Below are 15,943 nucleotides of genomic sequence, written 5' to 3' on the forward strand. Positions count from 1 at the left end.
ATTGTGGTGATGATTTCATGTATATATGCATATGTCCAAACTCTTCAAATTGTGTACATTAAATATGTGCAGGTTTTGCATATCAATTGTACCTCAACTGAAAAAACAAACACACATAAAACAAGGTTATGTATTGATCGGTTGATGAAAATGTTGTGACCAGGGGTTCACAGGAACCTAAACCTCTATTTCCCCTTGGGCCGTTTTTCAGTACCCACTAATTTAGTGCTTATGGTATCATTATAGAACACGACTACTGTGAATAATAAGAATTGACTGTGTTTTAGGAGGTAAAAATATAAATAAAAGCAAGGAATTGATTACCTTAAAAAATAAAATAATGTTACATGAATATAATCAAACATTATGTAGCTTTTTGGGATTTCCTTTACTTAGCATAATTCTTTGGAAATTCATTCAGCTTGTTGTGTATTTCAGTAGTTTGTTTCTTTTTGTTGCTGAGCAGTATTCCATGGTAGTGAATGGCTAAAATTTGTTTAACCACTATCTGGTCGTTTCCAGTTTTTAGCTATTATGAATAAGGCTTCTATAAATATTCATGTATAAGCTTTTGTCTGAGCACAGGTCTTCATTTTTCTAGGATAAATGCCCAGGAGTACAATTGCTGGGTCACGTGGAAGTTGCATATTTAATTTTTTAGGAAACTGCTAAACTGGTTTCAAGGGGGCTGTGCCAGTTTACATTCCCACCAGTGATGTATGAGCAATCCAGTCTCTCTGTATCCTCAGCAATTGGGTATTTTCGCCATTTTTTATTTTATCCACCCTGATAAGTGTTTAATGGTATTTAATGATTTGATTTGATTTGCTTTTCTCTCATGGCTAATGATGTTGAACATCTTTTCATGTGCTTATTTGCCATCTGTATATCTTCTTAGGTGAAATGTCTTCATATCTTTCACCCATTTTCCGATTGGATTGTTTGTTTACTGTTGAGTTTTGAGAGTACTTAAATTTATTCTAGATACTAGTCCTTTGTTGGATATGCAGTTTGCAAATATTTTCTTTTACTTTGCAGTTTTTCATTTTCTTAATAGGGCCTTTTGCAGAGCAAAAGATTTTAATTTTGATGAAGTCTAATTCATCTGTTTTTTTATTGCGTTTCTGGTGTCAAGTCAGAAATCTCTGCCAAACCCTAAATCCTGAAGAATTTTTCCCCGGGTTTTTTTGTTGGTTTTTTTTTCCTAAAAGTTGTATAGTTATAGGTTATACATTTAAGTCCATGACCCATTTTGAGTTAATTTGCATATAGGGTGTGAAATTTAGAACATGGTTCCCTTTTTTTGCCTATGGAAGTCCAATTGCTCCAGCACCACTTGTTGAAAAGGCTATCTTTTCTCAATTGGACTGCTTTTGCACCTTTGTCAAAAATCAGTTATGCACATTTGTGTGGGTATATTTCTGGATTCTCTGCTCTGTTCCACTGATCTTTGTGTCTATCCCTCCACCAACAACACACCATCATTCTCTTCCTTTGTAACAGTTTTAGTGAGATATAATTCATAAAGCATGCAATACATGTGCCACCCTCCAGGAAGGCAGCATTTCCTGACAGTCCTACCTAGAGAGCCACAGCGAAGACGGAAAGTTTTCGCGAGGGAATTTGAAACTCCAGTACTAGAAGAGAAAGGGATAGATGCTGTATAGCAAAAACCACAGGGGCTTTCTCCAGGCTTTCAGGATCTGGCCCTACCCTGCTTCTCTAAGCCCCTTTTCTCACCACCCCCCATGCCTCGCAGTCTGTGCTTCAGCCACACTCCAGCGTGCCAGGTTCCCTCAGGCCTCAGTGCATTTGCACTTGTTTTTTCTTCTACCAGGAACCACTTGTCACCATCACCCCCCTTCCCCCCAAAAGAACATACAACAAACTTGGATAATTTCTACTTCTGCTCAAATAACACCGCCCCCCTCCCCCCACCCCACCCCCCACCCCCCCGCAGCCTCCGCCAGCCTTCCTTTACATCCTAGTCTGGATTAGGTGTCCATCCTATTTACTTCCATAGACCTGTATTCATTTCCCTTATAATATTGATACTTATTATATCACACTATGATGATTTGCCTTAATGGCTCCCAAATAGATTGAATTTATAGTTTCTTGAGAATAGGAATAGTCTCACTTGTTTTGATATTTTGCCCAGCACATAATAGCCACTTATATTCCTACTGAATATCAAATAATATCTTTTCCTTTGTAGGGGACTCTGCTGGATACAGATGGGCCCCAGCAAACTCTCAACCGGAACTTAGAGCTCAGGTTTCAGTATAGTGAGGAGAGTCACTGGCAGTGGTTTGTTATTTACACCAAACAGGTAAGTCCTTAGGGCAGAGCAGGAAAACCTTCTGTGCTAAAATGCTCTCTTGCACTCTGGGGTGGACAAAGCCCTAACCCAACTGGAGCAGAGTACTAGAGTATGCTACACATGCTCCTTTGAGCCTGTAATGTCATTTATTTTGTTTGGTTTCATTTTATTTTATTTTACTAGTCACCAAAGCTTTCATATCAGTTAGAAATGAATTTAGTTACCAAGTAACAGAAGACTCGACTAACAGTGACTTAGACCACGGGTCATTAAACTTTTTCTCAAAGAACCAGTTGGTAAATATTTTAGGTTTTGAGGTTCATATGGCCTCTGTTGCAACTACTCAACTCTGTTGTAGCACAGAAGCAGCCACAGACAGTACATGAATGAATGGGTGTTTCAATAAAACTTTATTTATAAATAGAGGTGGGGTGGCTAGATTTGTTTGCCAACCCATGGCTTAGACGATACAGATATTTGTCATCTCATTTAATAAGAATACTGGAGGCAAATGATTGACATCTCTATAATTCTTTTGGCATTTTCCAAGTAGATAAAAGCTATCCCTTTTATCTGGAAAGCAAAAGCCTTACCCCAGAAGCCCCCCAGTAGACTTTCCATTTTGTCTCATTGGCTGGAACTGCTGGGAATCAAGCATTTAGCATAGAGGAACTGGATTCATGATCAGTTTAGAATAAGCATCACTGCCTAGAGCTGGGTACTTCCAAAATCAGTGTTCTGTTACGAGGGAAGAAGGAACAATGGCTGTTGGGTAGCAGTAATTAAATTTGAAGTAAATTTGAAATAATTGAAATAAAAAGTCCATTAAAAAATCTAATTTTCTAAATGCCAAATCCAATTGAAAATTCTTTTTACCGAGATAAACTATTTCAATTTAGAGTCAAAATTACAAAAGTTCTAAAATGAAACCAAAATATCAAAGTAATCTTTGCATCAACATTATATTCAAGTTGAGTCCCTGGCGATCATACTCACTTCTGTGTTCATGGAGCATTCTGGTCTCAGGCACAAAGCTCCCTTTCAACTCCCTACTGGTACAGTGCTGATCAGGAGATAATAGATATCAATGTCCTCTGAAAAACACAAAGTACTAAACCAACATCCTAGGTTAAAGAAATGTCTCCCCAGGTTCACCTTAAATAGAAAATATTCTTAGGGAAATGATAGGATGGTTAGCTGAGGCGAGATCTGCAGTCACTTGGAGAGACACAGAGAGATTTTGGCAGTGAAACCACGCCCTTCCGCTAGAATGTTAGGTGCAGTAGTTAAATTTTATTATGGTCTTTTAATCTAGTCCGAGGCAAATGAGTTTAAGCCACTATAGACACGTGCAATAAACATTCTTTTAAAGGATTCCTGGTAAGGTCTTATTTCCTTTGGAGTGTGGGTTTTTTTGATATGCACCCAAGGGCTACTTCTGCAAAAGACAGAAATGTGGCTTGTGTGCCTTGCAAATACAAAAGAGGGCTGGGGTCCAAATTGTTCCCGAGCCCTTTAAACGGAAGCTCAGTCCCTTCATATTTAATAAACCTTACCTGGCCTATAGCAGAATCCTAACCTACATATCTCTGTAACTTTGTATAGGAGTATGGACTCAGTCCCCACCTTGTGAGACACCACTAAACACCCTTCCTAGCTGCATCAGCTCAGTTTGTTGTTTAACTATTTCATACCCTGGTTTTGTGTAGGTTACATATATGCACAGATAAACAGGGTTAGCTTTCAGCTAAACCAGGAAGGCAAATTTTGTTTCTGTGTATAAACCCCATATCTGTGACACTTTTCCTTGTTGGTGGCAGCCCTTTCTTTTCCCTTCCCTCCTTTCTCTCCCCTTGAATAAAATGCAACCCATCATGCTCTACAGTCCTGCAAAACTTTGGAATGCTCCCTCTGTGTAACCCAGATGCCCTCTAATTCTGCTTTCTATGTCCTGTCCTCCAAGGGTTTTGTATATTGGCTACCACCCCCAGCTGAGTTTTCTCTCCCTCTCCCCCCTCCTCCTCTCCATCATTCCCCCAGTCCCCAGCCACCCTGTTCAGTGACCATCCTTGAGCACAAATTTATACTAAAGTTCTATGGCCTCAAGCTTTGAGCTTCAGTTGTCTCAAACCTCAGTCGGGCTTAATAAGAAAAGAATAAGCCAAGAGTTGAGAGCAGAAAAAAGAGGGGAAAAAAAGGATTTGTGGGAAAGGAGCAAATTGGAAAATCACAGGGAACCTTAAATTTGGCACATGGGGTGAAGTTCCTGGAAAAAGGGAGCCCTGGCTTTTGTGCAGCAAGATGGATGACACATGTGTCTTGGCACTAACAGTGATGAGCCATCAATAAGCTACAGGTGATGTTGTCGGCAACCGGCAGTCTTGACAGTGAATGATTAAAAATACCAGAAAATTTAAAAATGAAGAAAAACAACTAATTTTGTCTTTAGTTCAGTAAAAGCCATAAGGTACTAATGTATTCTTTCAAACAGGTTAGTATGTATGCCTAATAATAGGTCTCTCAGTCATTATGCATACAGTTAAATATAAGATTGAGGGCTTCCCTGGTGGCGCAGTGGTTGAGAGTCTGCCTGCCAACGCGGGGAAAGCGGGTTTGAGCCCTGGTCCGGGAGGATCCCACATGCTGCGGAGCGGCTGGGCCTGTGCGCCACAACTACTGAGCCTGCGTGCCTAGATCCCGTGCTCCACAGTGAGAGAGGCTGCCATGGTGAGAGGCCCGCGCACCGCAACGAAGAGTGGCCCCCGCTCACCTCGACTAGAGAGGGCCCGCGCGCAGCAACGGAGACCCAATGCAGCCAAAAATAGATAAATAAATTTATAAAAACAAAACGAACAAAAAAATATATATATATAAGATTGACCATCATCAGTTGATTTGATTGCAATTATAAGCAGTTTTTATTATTTGTTGCTCATAAGACATGAGCTGTTTACAAAGTAATAGACAAAAAAGGGATGTAAGGGGGGAACTTTGAAAGGGAAAAAGATTAATAATGAGATCCTGGTCATTTTAAATCTACCTTTTAAAAAATTACTGCAAATATATCCACATAATTGAGAAAATTTATGGTTATTTGCTAATTATATCTTATGCAAATTAATGAAAGTTAAAGAAGAACTCTAAATTCTTAAAAGCATACTGTTGTAGGGCAGAGCACAAAATCTGCTTTGCTGTATGAAGAGGGAAGGAAGAGAATGAGGATCTCTTCAATTGAGAGAGTTCTTTATTTCTGGGTTTCTTAGGCTTTTTTGCTGAGTAGCTGCTTGAAAAAGATGATCTCAGAAAAGATGGTAAAGCTAGCTGCAGAGAATCCAGAAATGGTAAGTGCTCTTATCTGTGTACATGTTTCACTTTATTTCCGCCATCAGCTGACACTAAACTACACTGATGAATTCCCTGGGCCAGCAAGTCTGGTCCTCAAGGGAAGAACCCAACTGCCCAGAAGTGAGCTTTCCTGCCTTCTGGGAGCTCAGTCTTCAGAATGCAAGTCATGTTTTCCAAGGAGAAGTCATCCTTGGATTGCCGAGAACTCTCTAATCCTCTACTCTGTATCCTTGTATTTCTGCCTTCCCCCAAACGGAAGACTCCAGATTTACCCCAAAAGCAACATCATAAAGACAGGATCTTAAGAGGTCTTTAACACAGCAGCGATGAGTTTACATAAGCTCTGCAGTTTTGTCCCTAGAAAGAACTCACAGCCTCTTAATACTTCCACTGTGCCAAATTAAAATGCCTTTAGCAGTTTGGAGAAGCCATTGAGTAAAAGAAGTTCTCAAGGCTATAATTTTTCCTCAGTGTAAAATTTACTTTGTTTTTCTAGTCTTCATCTCTTCAATAAAGGCCTAATTACTCACTGAAAGTGTTGGTGCTATAAAGAGAGTTCCTGAGATTTTAAACTTTCTACTTGCCTTGTCACCATCATTAAAAAGCTTGTCCCAAATAAGATAGTACAGTTTGGTTTTAAATAAAAAATGATTACAAATACTAATGCTTGGCTGACATTTATAAACATAATTCTCTTGCAGAATAGTACACTGGTCTTTAAAAATACAACACAGGGGCTTCCCTGGTGGCTCAGTGGTTGAGAGTCTGCCTGACGATGCAGGGGACACAGGTTCGTGCCCCGGTCCGGGAAGATCCCACATGCCGCGGAGCGGCTGGGCCCGTGAGCCATGGCCACTGAGCCTATGCGTCCGGAGCCTGTGCTCTGCAACGGGAAAGGAAAATATTTGAAAACTTTCCCTAATGTTTTCATTTAATTTTAGTGTTTTATAAAAGGGTGGATAACACCATTAATTTAACATTGATCTTTACTTGACTTAGCAGCTTTTTTCTAAGAAAAAACTTGCATTTTATACTTACTTCTCTTTCTTCTAGAACTGAAAATATTTTCCCAGGAAATATAAAATTCACTGCCCCTTGGTGTTCGAACGCTTCAAAATGTACTAGAAAGTAGCAAATCAAAGCAATGAAAGAATCAAGGATGCTTTTTTATTTTTTGATTAAGCACGTGTCTTTTTTTTTTCTTTTTTTTTTGCTGCGTTGGGTCTTTGTTGCTGCGCATGGGCTTTCTCTAGTTGCGGCTAACGGGGGCTACTCTTCATTGTGGTGCGCGGGCTTCTCATTGTGGTGGCTTTTCTTATTGCAGAGCACAGGCTGTAGACACACGAGCTTCAGTAGTTGCAGCACACTGGCTCAGTAGTTGTGGCACGCAGGCCCTAGAGCGCACAGGCTTCAGTAGTTGCAGTGCGCGGACTCAGTAGTTGTGGCTTGTGGGCTCTAGAGCACAGGCTCAGTAGTTGTGGCACACGGGCTTAGTTGCTCCACGGTGTGTGCGATCTTCCTGGACCAGGGATTGAACCTGAGTCCCCTGCATTGGCAGGCGGATTTTTAACCACTGTACCACGAGGGAAGTCCCAAGGATGCTCTTTTTAAAAGAGTAATAAAATCTAACCTCCTAGGCAGGACGGATCCTCTTAGGCTCCAATTTACATATATATATGATAAATATGTATAAACATAAATATATAATGTCATTATACATATGTGTGTGTATATATATGTAGGGAGAGAGAGAGACAGATACAGAGAGACAGAGAGAGAAAAGTAATTAAAGTAGCCCCATTAAAAGGGAGAACTACTCTCAAACGTGGTTCAGTAAAGTGTAAGCTATTTGATGCAGGAAATACTTGTACAGTGAATAGCAAAAGAGTTTGCTCTATAATACGAGAAGGTAGTAGTCTATTTAAAGTTTTAAAGAAAAACAAGCACGCTACCACATTCCTTAGATTTGCACGCAAATTAAAATCTGTAGTTATCCCAGTGGCTGACAGCAAAATCAGCATGGTAGTCAATAAAACTTGTACTGCTTTATCCAAATATTCAAGTTTTATTTCCACAAACTCTTTATTTCTTCCCTTATTTTGGTTCTTAGAAAGAAAAGTTAAGACCCTTCCTCTTGAAAATTGGATGTTGTAGGAATAGTCCACATTTCAAGAGAATGTTGTAGGAAGAGTCCACATTTTAGTCTGGAATTTCATGTACAAACCCCTGGGTAGAATCAGACCCTGGAAGGGAAATAGAACAGACAGATCAGCTGTTTGAACTTCGACTAAGTTCTAGACCTCCTCACAAAGCACAATTGATGAGAAAAAGTCATTTTATGGAGCTTAAAGTAGCCATATAAATGTTTGACTGTGACATTCACTCATTTTCTAGGTAAGCACATAACGTCTGAACTGACACCTATCGCTTATAGAAGGCTTGTATGGACTAAGAAACAGAGGTCTCTAATTTGCAAGGCAGAATAAATTCTATAAATTGCAAGGCAGAATAAATTCTAAGATTTTGATAATTGTGAAGAATCGGGGGAAGGAAAGAGAAATTAAGAAAACTGTAACCAAATGAGCCCCATAAATAAAGCAGATGGTCCCTAGGAAGATTAAATAGTACTGTTTTATCCTGGTAAGAAGGAAGGAGTGAAAGAAGAAATTTAGTGCTAACAAAGTTAATTAGCTTAGTTAGCTTTAAGCAATGCTTTCAAAGGTAAGACCTGAACCATTTATGAAGAGATCATTAAAATTTGAAGTCAAAAAATGCACTAAAGAAAAATGTAAACACCCAACAAAAAACATGTTAAATTCTTCAGACAGTATTAATTGAAAACCAGAAAGGGAAAAAGAAGTGTAACATTCTTCTTAGAGCTATGCTCCTACACAAAAACCTAAATTTTTTTTTTTTAAATATTTGCTACTTGTAACTAGAACAGAATTAAAGGATTATTTTATTTGAAAATAAAGTCTATTAGTTAGGAGTAGATTTGGCTTCCTGTAACAAAAAACAAGACAAAATAAGTGTCTTGGAGAAAATAAAAGTTTGTTTCTCTCTCATCTAAAAGAAGCCAAGAAGTACGCAGTCTGGGGCTGGGATGGTGACTCCATGATGTCACCAGAGACCTTTCTGCTCTACCGTCTTCAGTGGGTCTGAATCTCTAAATTGGTTTTCCGAAAAATGGCAAAGAACAGGTAGCATTCTGATTCCAGCTTGCCTCATACCTCCCATCCCCTCCCCAACTACCATTGCCATAAATATTTCTCTCTCCACTCCTCTTTCATTTGGAGCAAGATCAGACTATGTAAAAGGCCACTGGATTCAGAGATGGGTGCTTTGAAGTGTGCTTCTGCTATGTGATGAGAAGGGGAAACACCAAGGGCAGTGCTATCTGATGTCCCAAGAATGGTAGCCTTTGCATAGCTGGTCCAGTTCAGAAAACAGAAAATGTACTGACATTACAGTCATCACAAGAATGGTCTGAGCACAGCAGGAGGACAAAGTTTTAGAGAGCCAGGGGGAAGTTACTGTGCAGGAATGAAGGGTTATATTATTAACGGAAATTCTGTTGATGAGAGAGAGAGTGCAGGAATACTGCATTATGAAAAAAGGATTACCTTTTCCCCCCAACTTTATTACCCCAGTATATAAAATATATAAAGCCTATTGAAATAAGTCAAGGAAACTGATTATATCAGAAATTGCTTAACATTTGTAGTGGGTTCTATTTTATTTCATTTCTACATGGGGAGGGGGAGGGGAAGGAGACTAGGAGAGAAAAATTCTGGGAGGTTTCTCCCAACTTCTGTATTTCGTCGCACAAGTCTACTTACAAACTATAATGTAATATCGTAAAATAATAATAATGAAACACATAAGATATCAGAACATTAATTTCTCATTTACCAAGACCTAATAATGATTTTTTGAAACTATTGAAATAGGCTTCAACTATATAACTATCTCTGTTGAGAATATTAACCTAAAGGAAGTCCTACGTATCCTTCAAAGCAATGTATTTTATGGCAAAATTAAGTTAAAAGATAATGCTCTTTTGCAGTGTCATGTTATTTATCCCACTTATTTTGTAATGTCCCACTCTACAGTCTCATGAATAATAAGCAATAATAAACAACTTAGTTAATTCAGCCCCTCATTCTGTCATTTACCAATGCCTATGTTTACCGTACAGTGGCTAGAAACTGAGAATCCAGTGTTAAGAAGTTTATTTGTTGAAGGAGAAAGGCAATTAGTACAGAAACATTCAGGATTATAGAGTGATAAGTTGAGATACGCACATAATGCATAGTTGTTTAATAGCTGTTCTTTTCTTTTTCTATAAGGAGAGTGTAAGAGCACTTTCCCCTAAACCCTGGCTAGGAGACTGACCTTTGTGTGCTGTGGCCTTGCCCTCTGACTTCCAGCCTCCAACTGACCAGTGTCACCCAGGGGGAAACCCAGTGAGGTTGGAGAGTGGGAGAAAATGGAGACTGGGGTATTTATTTCTCCAACTCTGTCCCAGCTGGGTCTCTGGGGTTGGCCCGGCCCTCTATTGAGGGCCACAGCTCCTGTAGGTGACCTCTCCTCCCTGCTGCAGCGGCCACTCTGGTTCCAGTACCAGCTGCTGCCCTCGCCCCTTCAGGCTTGGAAGCGGTAAGAATTACTCCCACCCTCCCTAGCCCCTCACTGCTAGCCTCTGAGGGCTCCCACACCCCGTCACTGGTTCACTTGAATCTTCCCCACACCTCCATTAGGCAGTTCCTTTTAGAAACTCCCCTCAGCTGCCCCAGGAGTGGGCCATCTGTTTTCTGCTGGGCCCCTGACCGTTATATTAAGTTTACCTTATGTGCATGAGATATATTCAAGTATTTTAAACTTTGGTTTGATTAATGATGCCTTTTGATTAATCAAAGCCCCATCTGGCTTTGGTTCAACATATGGATTGGAGCTCTGTGGCTTATTTGTGGATTTAGGAGTTCATTTCGTGTGAAGTCCTTTTAAAAGCTGTGTTAAATCACAAAATCCACAGGCAGCCACCAATGTTAAACATTAAGCTTCACTTCACTTTTGGGGACTCAATTTCCGCAACGCTGAGATACTTGCAAACGAAGGGGGCCTGTGCAGACGATGAGCAGGTGTCCTGCTGACTGGCAGCCTTCGGGACCATTAAGAGGATTACTGTGGAAGGAGAAATGTGCTGGTTAAATAGATTATTTGTGTGCTCGCTTCTCCGGCTGTGCTGACTGACATTTCACTAATCTGTTTAGCAGATTGAAGTTCCAGAACAAGGCAAAAGTAAAAAACACCACAGTCAACAAAGCCAGGTCTGTGAGTAAAATTATGTAATGGATATATTATAATTCTGATTTTCCCCTTTAAGTAACCAGTCATTCTACTTTTAAAGTTAAGCCAGAATTGTCTTTCACAGAAGCTCCTCCATATACGCTGGTCCAGTTGGACAACCATCATAGAAATAGTATTTTTTACCGTGGCACCCAGTTGGGCGAGGAGAAATACTTTCCTGAATTTATATATAGAAAACTTCCAAGAAGCATACAAAATTCTTCAGTAATTTTCTTCCACACTCCATACATTTTTTAAAAATCCTCTTTCTAGTTGGTATATTTTAGTTTCACCGACTTTCTGTGGTGAACTCTGTATAAAAGAACTTTTAAGTTTATAAACTACTTTTTCAAGCATTTAGGTCTGCTGTGCACATAGCAATAACAATAAATATCATAATAGAAAGCATTAATAGACACTCATTGCCAGGCACTGTTCGAAGCACTTTTCTGTGGATTAATGCATTTATCCTTACCATGATCCTGTAAATCAGCTGAGGAAATTGGGGCACAGAGAGTTAGGTGACTTGCTCCAGGCTGTACAGTTATCAATGGTAGGAGGAAGCAGGCAGTCTGATTCCAGAGCCGTGCCCTTAACTACCTCTTCCTTTCAAGGTTCAAATCCTAGTGTGGGTGAACAAAATAAAGGTAGCCTCTAAGTAGCATTTGAATGGGATTTATTATTGGTCCAGCTCCTGTCACAGAGTCTGCTGTGTATATACAGATAGTATATAAGTACAGTATTTATAAATATATAAGGTCCTTCCTTGAGTGAATGAGCTCAGAGAAAAATTTTAAAAACAGATTAAATGCAGAGCTGTCTCTCCTACATAATAACAGCATTTCTGACTGCTTACATCAGAGACAGGAGGTGAGAACTCCACCAATTACTGGCTGTGTGTCTTCAGGCAGATCAAAAAACTAAATGTGTATAAGGGACTCTTGGGGTACTTACTGAAATGCAAATTCCTGGGCCTCACCCCAAAAGATGGATTCAGTAAATCAGCATTTATAGCAAGAACTCCAATGGGAAACACTGCACCAAGCTTCAGCTTCTTTATCTGTAAAATCACTCCATCACTTAAATTCATCCATTTCGGCAGCATAGTGACGGCATAGAGCTGTGGTTCTCAACCCTGGCTGCATATTATCACCTGGAGAGCTCGAAACACTAATGATGGCTGGGCCGCACCCTCAAAGATTCTGATTTAACTGATCTGAGGGCCCTGGCAGCAGAATTCTTTAAAGCTCCCCACGTGGTCTAAAGTACAGCCAGGATTGGAACTATTATCCTAAAACAGTGGTTCTCAGGGTGGGGTCCCTAGACCGGAAGGGTCAGCGTCCCTCGGGAACTTACTAGAAATTCAAATTCTCAGGCCCCCAACTTACTGGATCAGAAACTCTGGGGTTGGGGGCCAGCAATCAGTATTTAGCAAGCCCTCCAGTTGAGTCTGATGCATGTTTGAGTTTGAGAGCCACTGTCCTAGAACAACAGACAACACAATAGTCAGCATGGGTGAGCAGCAATGCTAAAGGAGGCAAACCTCCCTCATGCTCTGAGCAGGGCCAGCATGTCGGAAGGGGGCCTGGTGTCCAATTATATTGAATTCCAACTTATTTTAGCCAACCTTTATAGAGAGCTTATCCTGAGCTAGGCACTGTTGTAGTTGCTTTCCACATATAACTCATTTAATTTTCACAGCAACCCAAGTATTATTATTATCCTTGGTTTGTAGCCAAGGGAACTGAAAACACAGAAAGGTTAGGTAACTTGCCCAAGGTCACACAACTGGTAAATGACGGAGTTAGTATCCGTACCCAAGCAGTCTTTATTTGTTATTTAACAAATAAAGTTTATTTGTTCCTTTAACCACTCTGCCATGGGGCCTCTCTATCAAGACAAATCTCTCAGAGAAAAAAAAAATTTTAGCTGCTCTGCCTGGTGAGCTGCCACACATTTATTTCACCAGGGCCAAAGCCCACTCTCCATGGCCCTGTCTTAGAGATCTTATAAACACTGAAAGCCAACTGTTCACTTACTGAAGGTTTGCAGCAACCGTAACTTCTTAAAATATTTTAAAATAACTATAATACCTTTTAAAACTTTGTGTGGGATGTGCACTAAAGGTTTTGGGTGAAGTTAACAATTGAAAGTCACATGTCTTTAAGAGAGGGGAAAAAGACGAGAGAGGCAGAGTTCAAGTGCTACCTGGAGAGATCCCAGTGCCTGGAAAGGTGCTCTGGACATGCGTACCTCTCCATACCTGTAGAAAGCACTCTCAACGCTAACAGATGTATAGCTACCTCGGAAACAAAGCTTCTACACGATAAAGCCATTTAAAACAACCAGTGCTTAACAGATACAACCTTTTAGTTGCCTTTTTTATATTATTTTAAACTTTGGCTTTTTAACTATTATTGTTGTTATGGAAATTATTTCCTCTCATATATATTTCTAACCTCTCTGTTTACTTCGTAACAGAAAGACTATTCTAGTTTTCTGCCAAGAAAAAGCAAGATTAAGACAGCTGAAGTTGACTGTGGTTTGGGGACCATAAAGGAAGAAGGTCTTTGAAGAGAAAGTCTAACTTTTTAAGATGTTCTCAAAGGCTGTCTTGACCATGAGAGAGCTTGGGGGTTGAAAGTAGGCTTCCTACCACCAGTGGAAGAAATGTGACTCCTTCCCATTTTTTTCACATTAAGATGGACCATATTCATCAAGACTACTTCAGAACTCTGCTCATCTCAAGATTAAAGGGAAATGCAAAACGAAGTTATATAGTTTGTTTTTAGTGACTTATATGTGACAAATGGCAAATCTGAACCAGTTAGTACAAAGCTCGTTGGGGTTTTTTTTCCCCTAAGATAGATATTTACCTGGCTTCATGAAACCTTTTATATGTTCTGATATTGCATGAATGAAAGACTTAATATAAAACACTAAAAATGCATTTTGGGTTAAGATCTGAGGGCATGGCTCATCAGCTGTGGCTCTAAGAAATGGAATCATTGAAAAAGAAATCTGGACTTCACTAATCCATCACCAGAGCAAGGAGTTGATGAAATACCGATTTGTTTCCTTATATAATTCTGAGCCTACCGATATGGATGTGCTCAAAGTAATGGGCTGCCCAGTTCTCTGTTTCTCCACTGTTGTAGTTGTATTCTGTTCTTAGAATACTGAATTCAGTTCAATAGTCATGACACTATTTTGAATATTTTTATTTTGGAAACCAATGGGGCCCTGCACTTGATATCAGATACCTTAGCTTTAAGGCTATGTATACTTTTTCTCTAGACTTTTTCTTATCCAGTTTCAGTTCATCATTAATTAATAGAATTATATATAGAACTAAGATTGCAGTAAGGGAGAGGGACAGAGGAATCAATATAATTAGGTAAAGTGTGATATTATAATGTTCTTTTCTAACTGGGTTTTGTAACTAATTATATAATAAATATGAAATATATTCTAGTGAACATAGAATTTATTGATGAAAATTCTGTGAATCATTTTTTGAAGTGTAGAATCTATTAAAGCCCTATAATATTTATAAAGCAATGTCTCTAGCCATAACTTCTAGCGCTGTAAAGTTTTATATTTATATTTTAGGCTGTAGTGGGACATTTTTGCAAGGGGGAATCATAAACATCCCAGATCACCCGTGGTGAGTGTATTAATGGGCTAGGATACATTTTCAGATTAAAATAGAAGCTTATCCTCTATTTCACAAGTTCAGGATAGTCAAAGTCTATTTCTATTTAATAGCAAATGCCTACACTGTATAAGAATCTATTGAAGACCCTAGAAATGAAAAGAGAATTTGTATTTGGGGTGAGAAGATGCATATATTAGATTGAACCATATGTAACTGCTGTTTTGTAGGTCAAAAATAGTTGAATGTTACCCATTTCATATGTTGCAACTTGATACATAATTGTGAGTAATCCAAGACAGCATGGAGTAGGTGTCCAATGCGTAGTGTGGACCTGTGTGTCATAGGAAGTTGGTGGGTGGGGTAAGTCAGGAAGGCCTGAGGGGAAGAGGGACTTTGAAGAAAGAGTAGAGACAAGTAGAGGCAGAGATGGGGGCACACATGTAAAAGGAAAGGATAGACACTGATGGGAGAGTAAGTACAGTGTTTAGGGAAGGATAAGCAACTGTGCTAGCAAAGTTTGAGATTAAGGGAGTGATTAGGAGATAAGAGGAAAGAGGGATCAGTATATATGCGTACACGACTGCAGCATTCCTATAATATAATAGAGCGATTTATCCCCATTTGAAGGTGGCAAAAATTGAAACGTTGAATTTAATAGCTTTTTTCCAAGACGTTGAGATTATCATCAATATCAGAATAATACAAGTGAAGAAAAATACAAGTGATGAAGTACATTCCACAGTATATAGCATGAAGAATAAAGGAACTGAGATAGCAGAAAATAAAATTCCTTAGCAGCTATGCAAGAGGAGAAGGGGCTGTTAGCCCCTTTGGGGGTTACTGGGCCTATCTTTCTCTAGATGGCGTTGGGAGTTTCAATCACTTGTGGATTGAAGCACTTCCATCGTTGAGTAAAAAGCCTAAGTTCCACCTGTCAGAGCGTCCTGCCCTGCTGCAGCCTCCGAGAGAAGATGGAGAGCGAGACCCCGTCTCTACTGGGGGTGATGCCTTCACTCTTCAGGTGGTGTTGCCGGGTCGGGACCTTCCCAACAGCACAGCCATCCAGCAGGGGAGAAGACATCATGCAGGGTATGAGTTATAACAGTAGGCAACGGTTGAATTCCTTCAAGTAACTCCTAAGGGGTGTGATGTGGCTTTGCAAATTAGCATATGGTTTAATCTATAGATTCACCCCTCATGGTCCCCACTCAGCCAGATTTTCTCCTGCTACATCTACATTCACCAACATCACTTCTCTCCACGCGTAG

At 39.8% G+C, this 15,943-nt stretch overlaps 1 protein-coding gene across 1 annotated transcript in view; it reads left to right on the plus strand.

Moving 5' to 3' along the window:
* The window catches only part of SNX31 (sorting nexin 31), a 63,538-nt gene extending 48,989 nt beyond the window's left edge, over positions 1–14,549 (plus strand). Inside the window, exons 11-14 of the mRNA XM_029222945.1 lie at positions 2,219–2,332; positions 5,587–5,664; positions 10,942–10,998; positions 13,499–14,549. Of these exons, the coding sequence (XP_029078778.1) occupies positions 2,219–2,332; positions 5,587–5,664; positions 10,942–10,998; positions 13,499–13,591 (342 nt within the window). The 3' untranslated portion in view covers positions 13,592–14,549. The remainder of the gene's footprint in view (positions 1–2,218; positions 2,333–5,586; positions 5,665–10,941; positions 10,999–13,498) is intronic.
* Positions 14,550–15,943: the final 1,394 nt, after the last annotated feature.

This window comes from Monodon monoceros, unplaced genomic scaffold (genome assembly GCF_005190385.1).
Source record: "Monodon monoceros isolate NGI ecotype Baffin Bay Population unplaced genomic scaffold, NGI_Narwhal_1 Super_Scaffold_14, whole genome shotgun sequence".
Classification (NCBI taxonomy): domain Eukaryota; kingdom Metazoa; phylum Chordata; class Mammalia; order Artiodactyla; family Monodontidae; genus Monodon; species Monodon monoceros.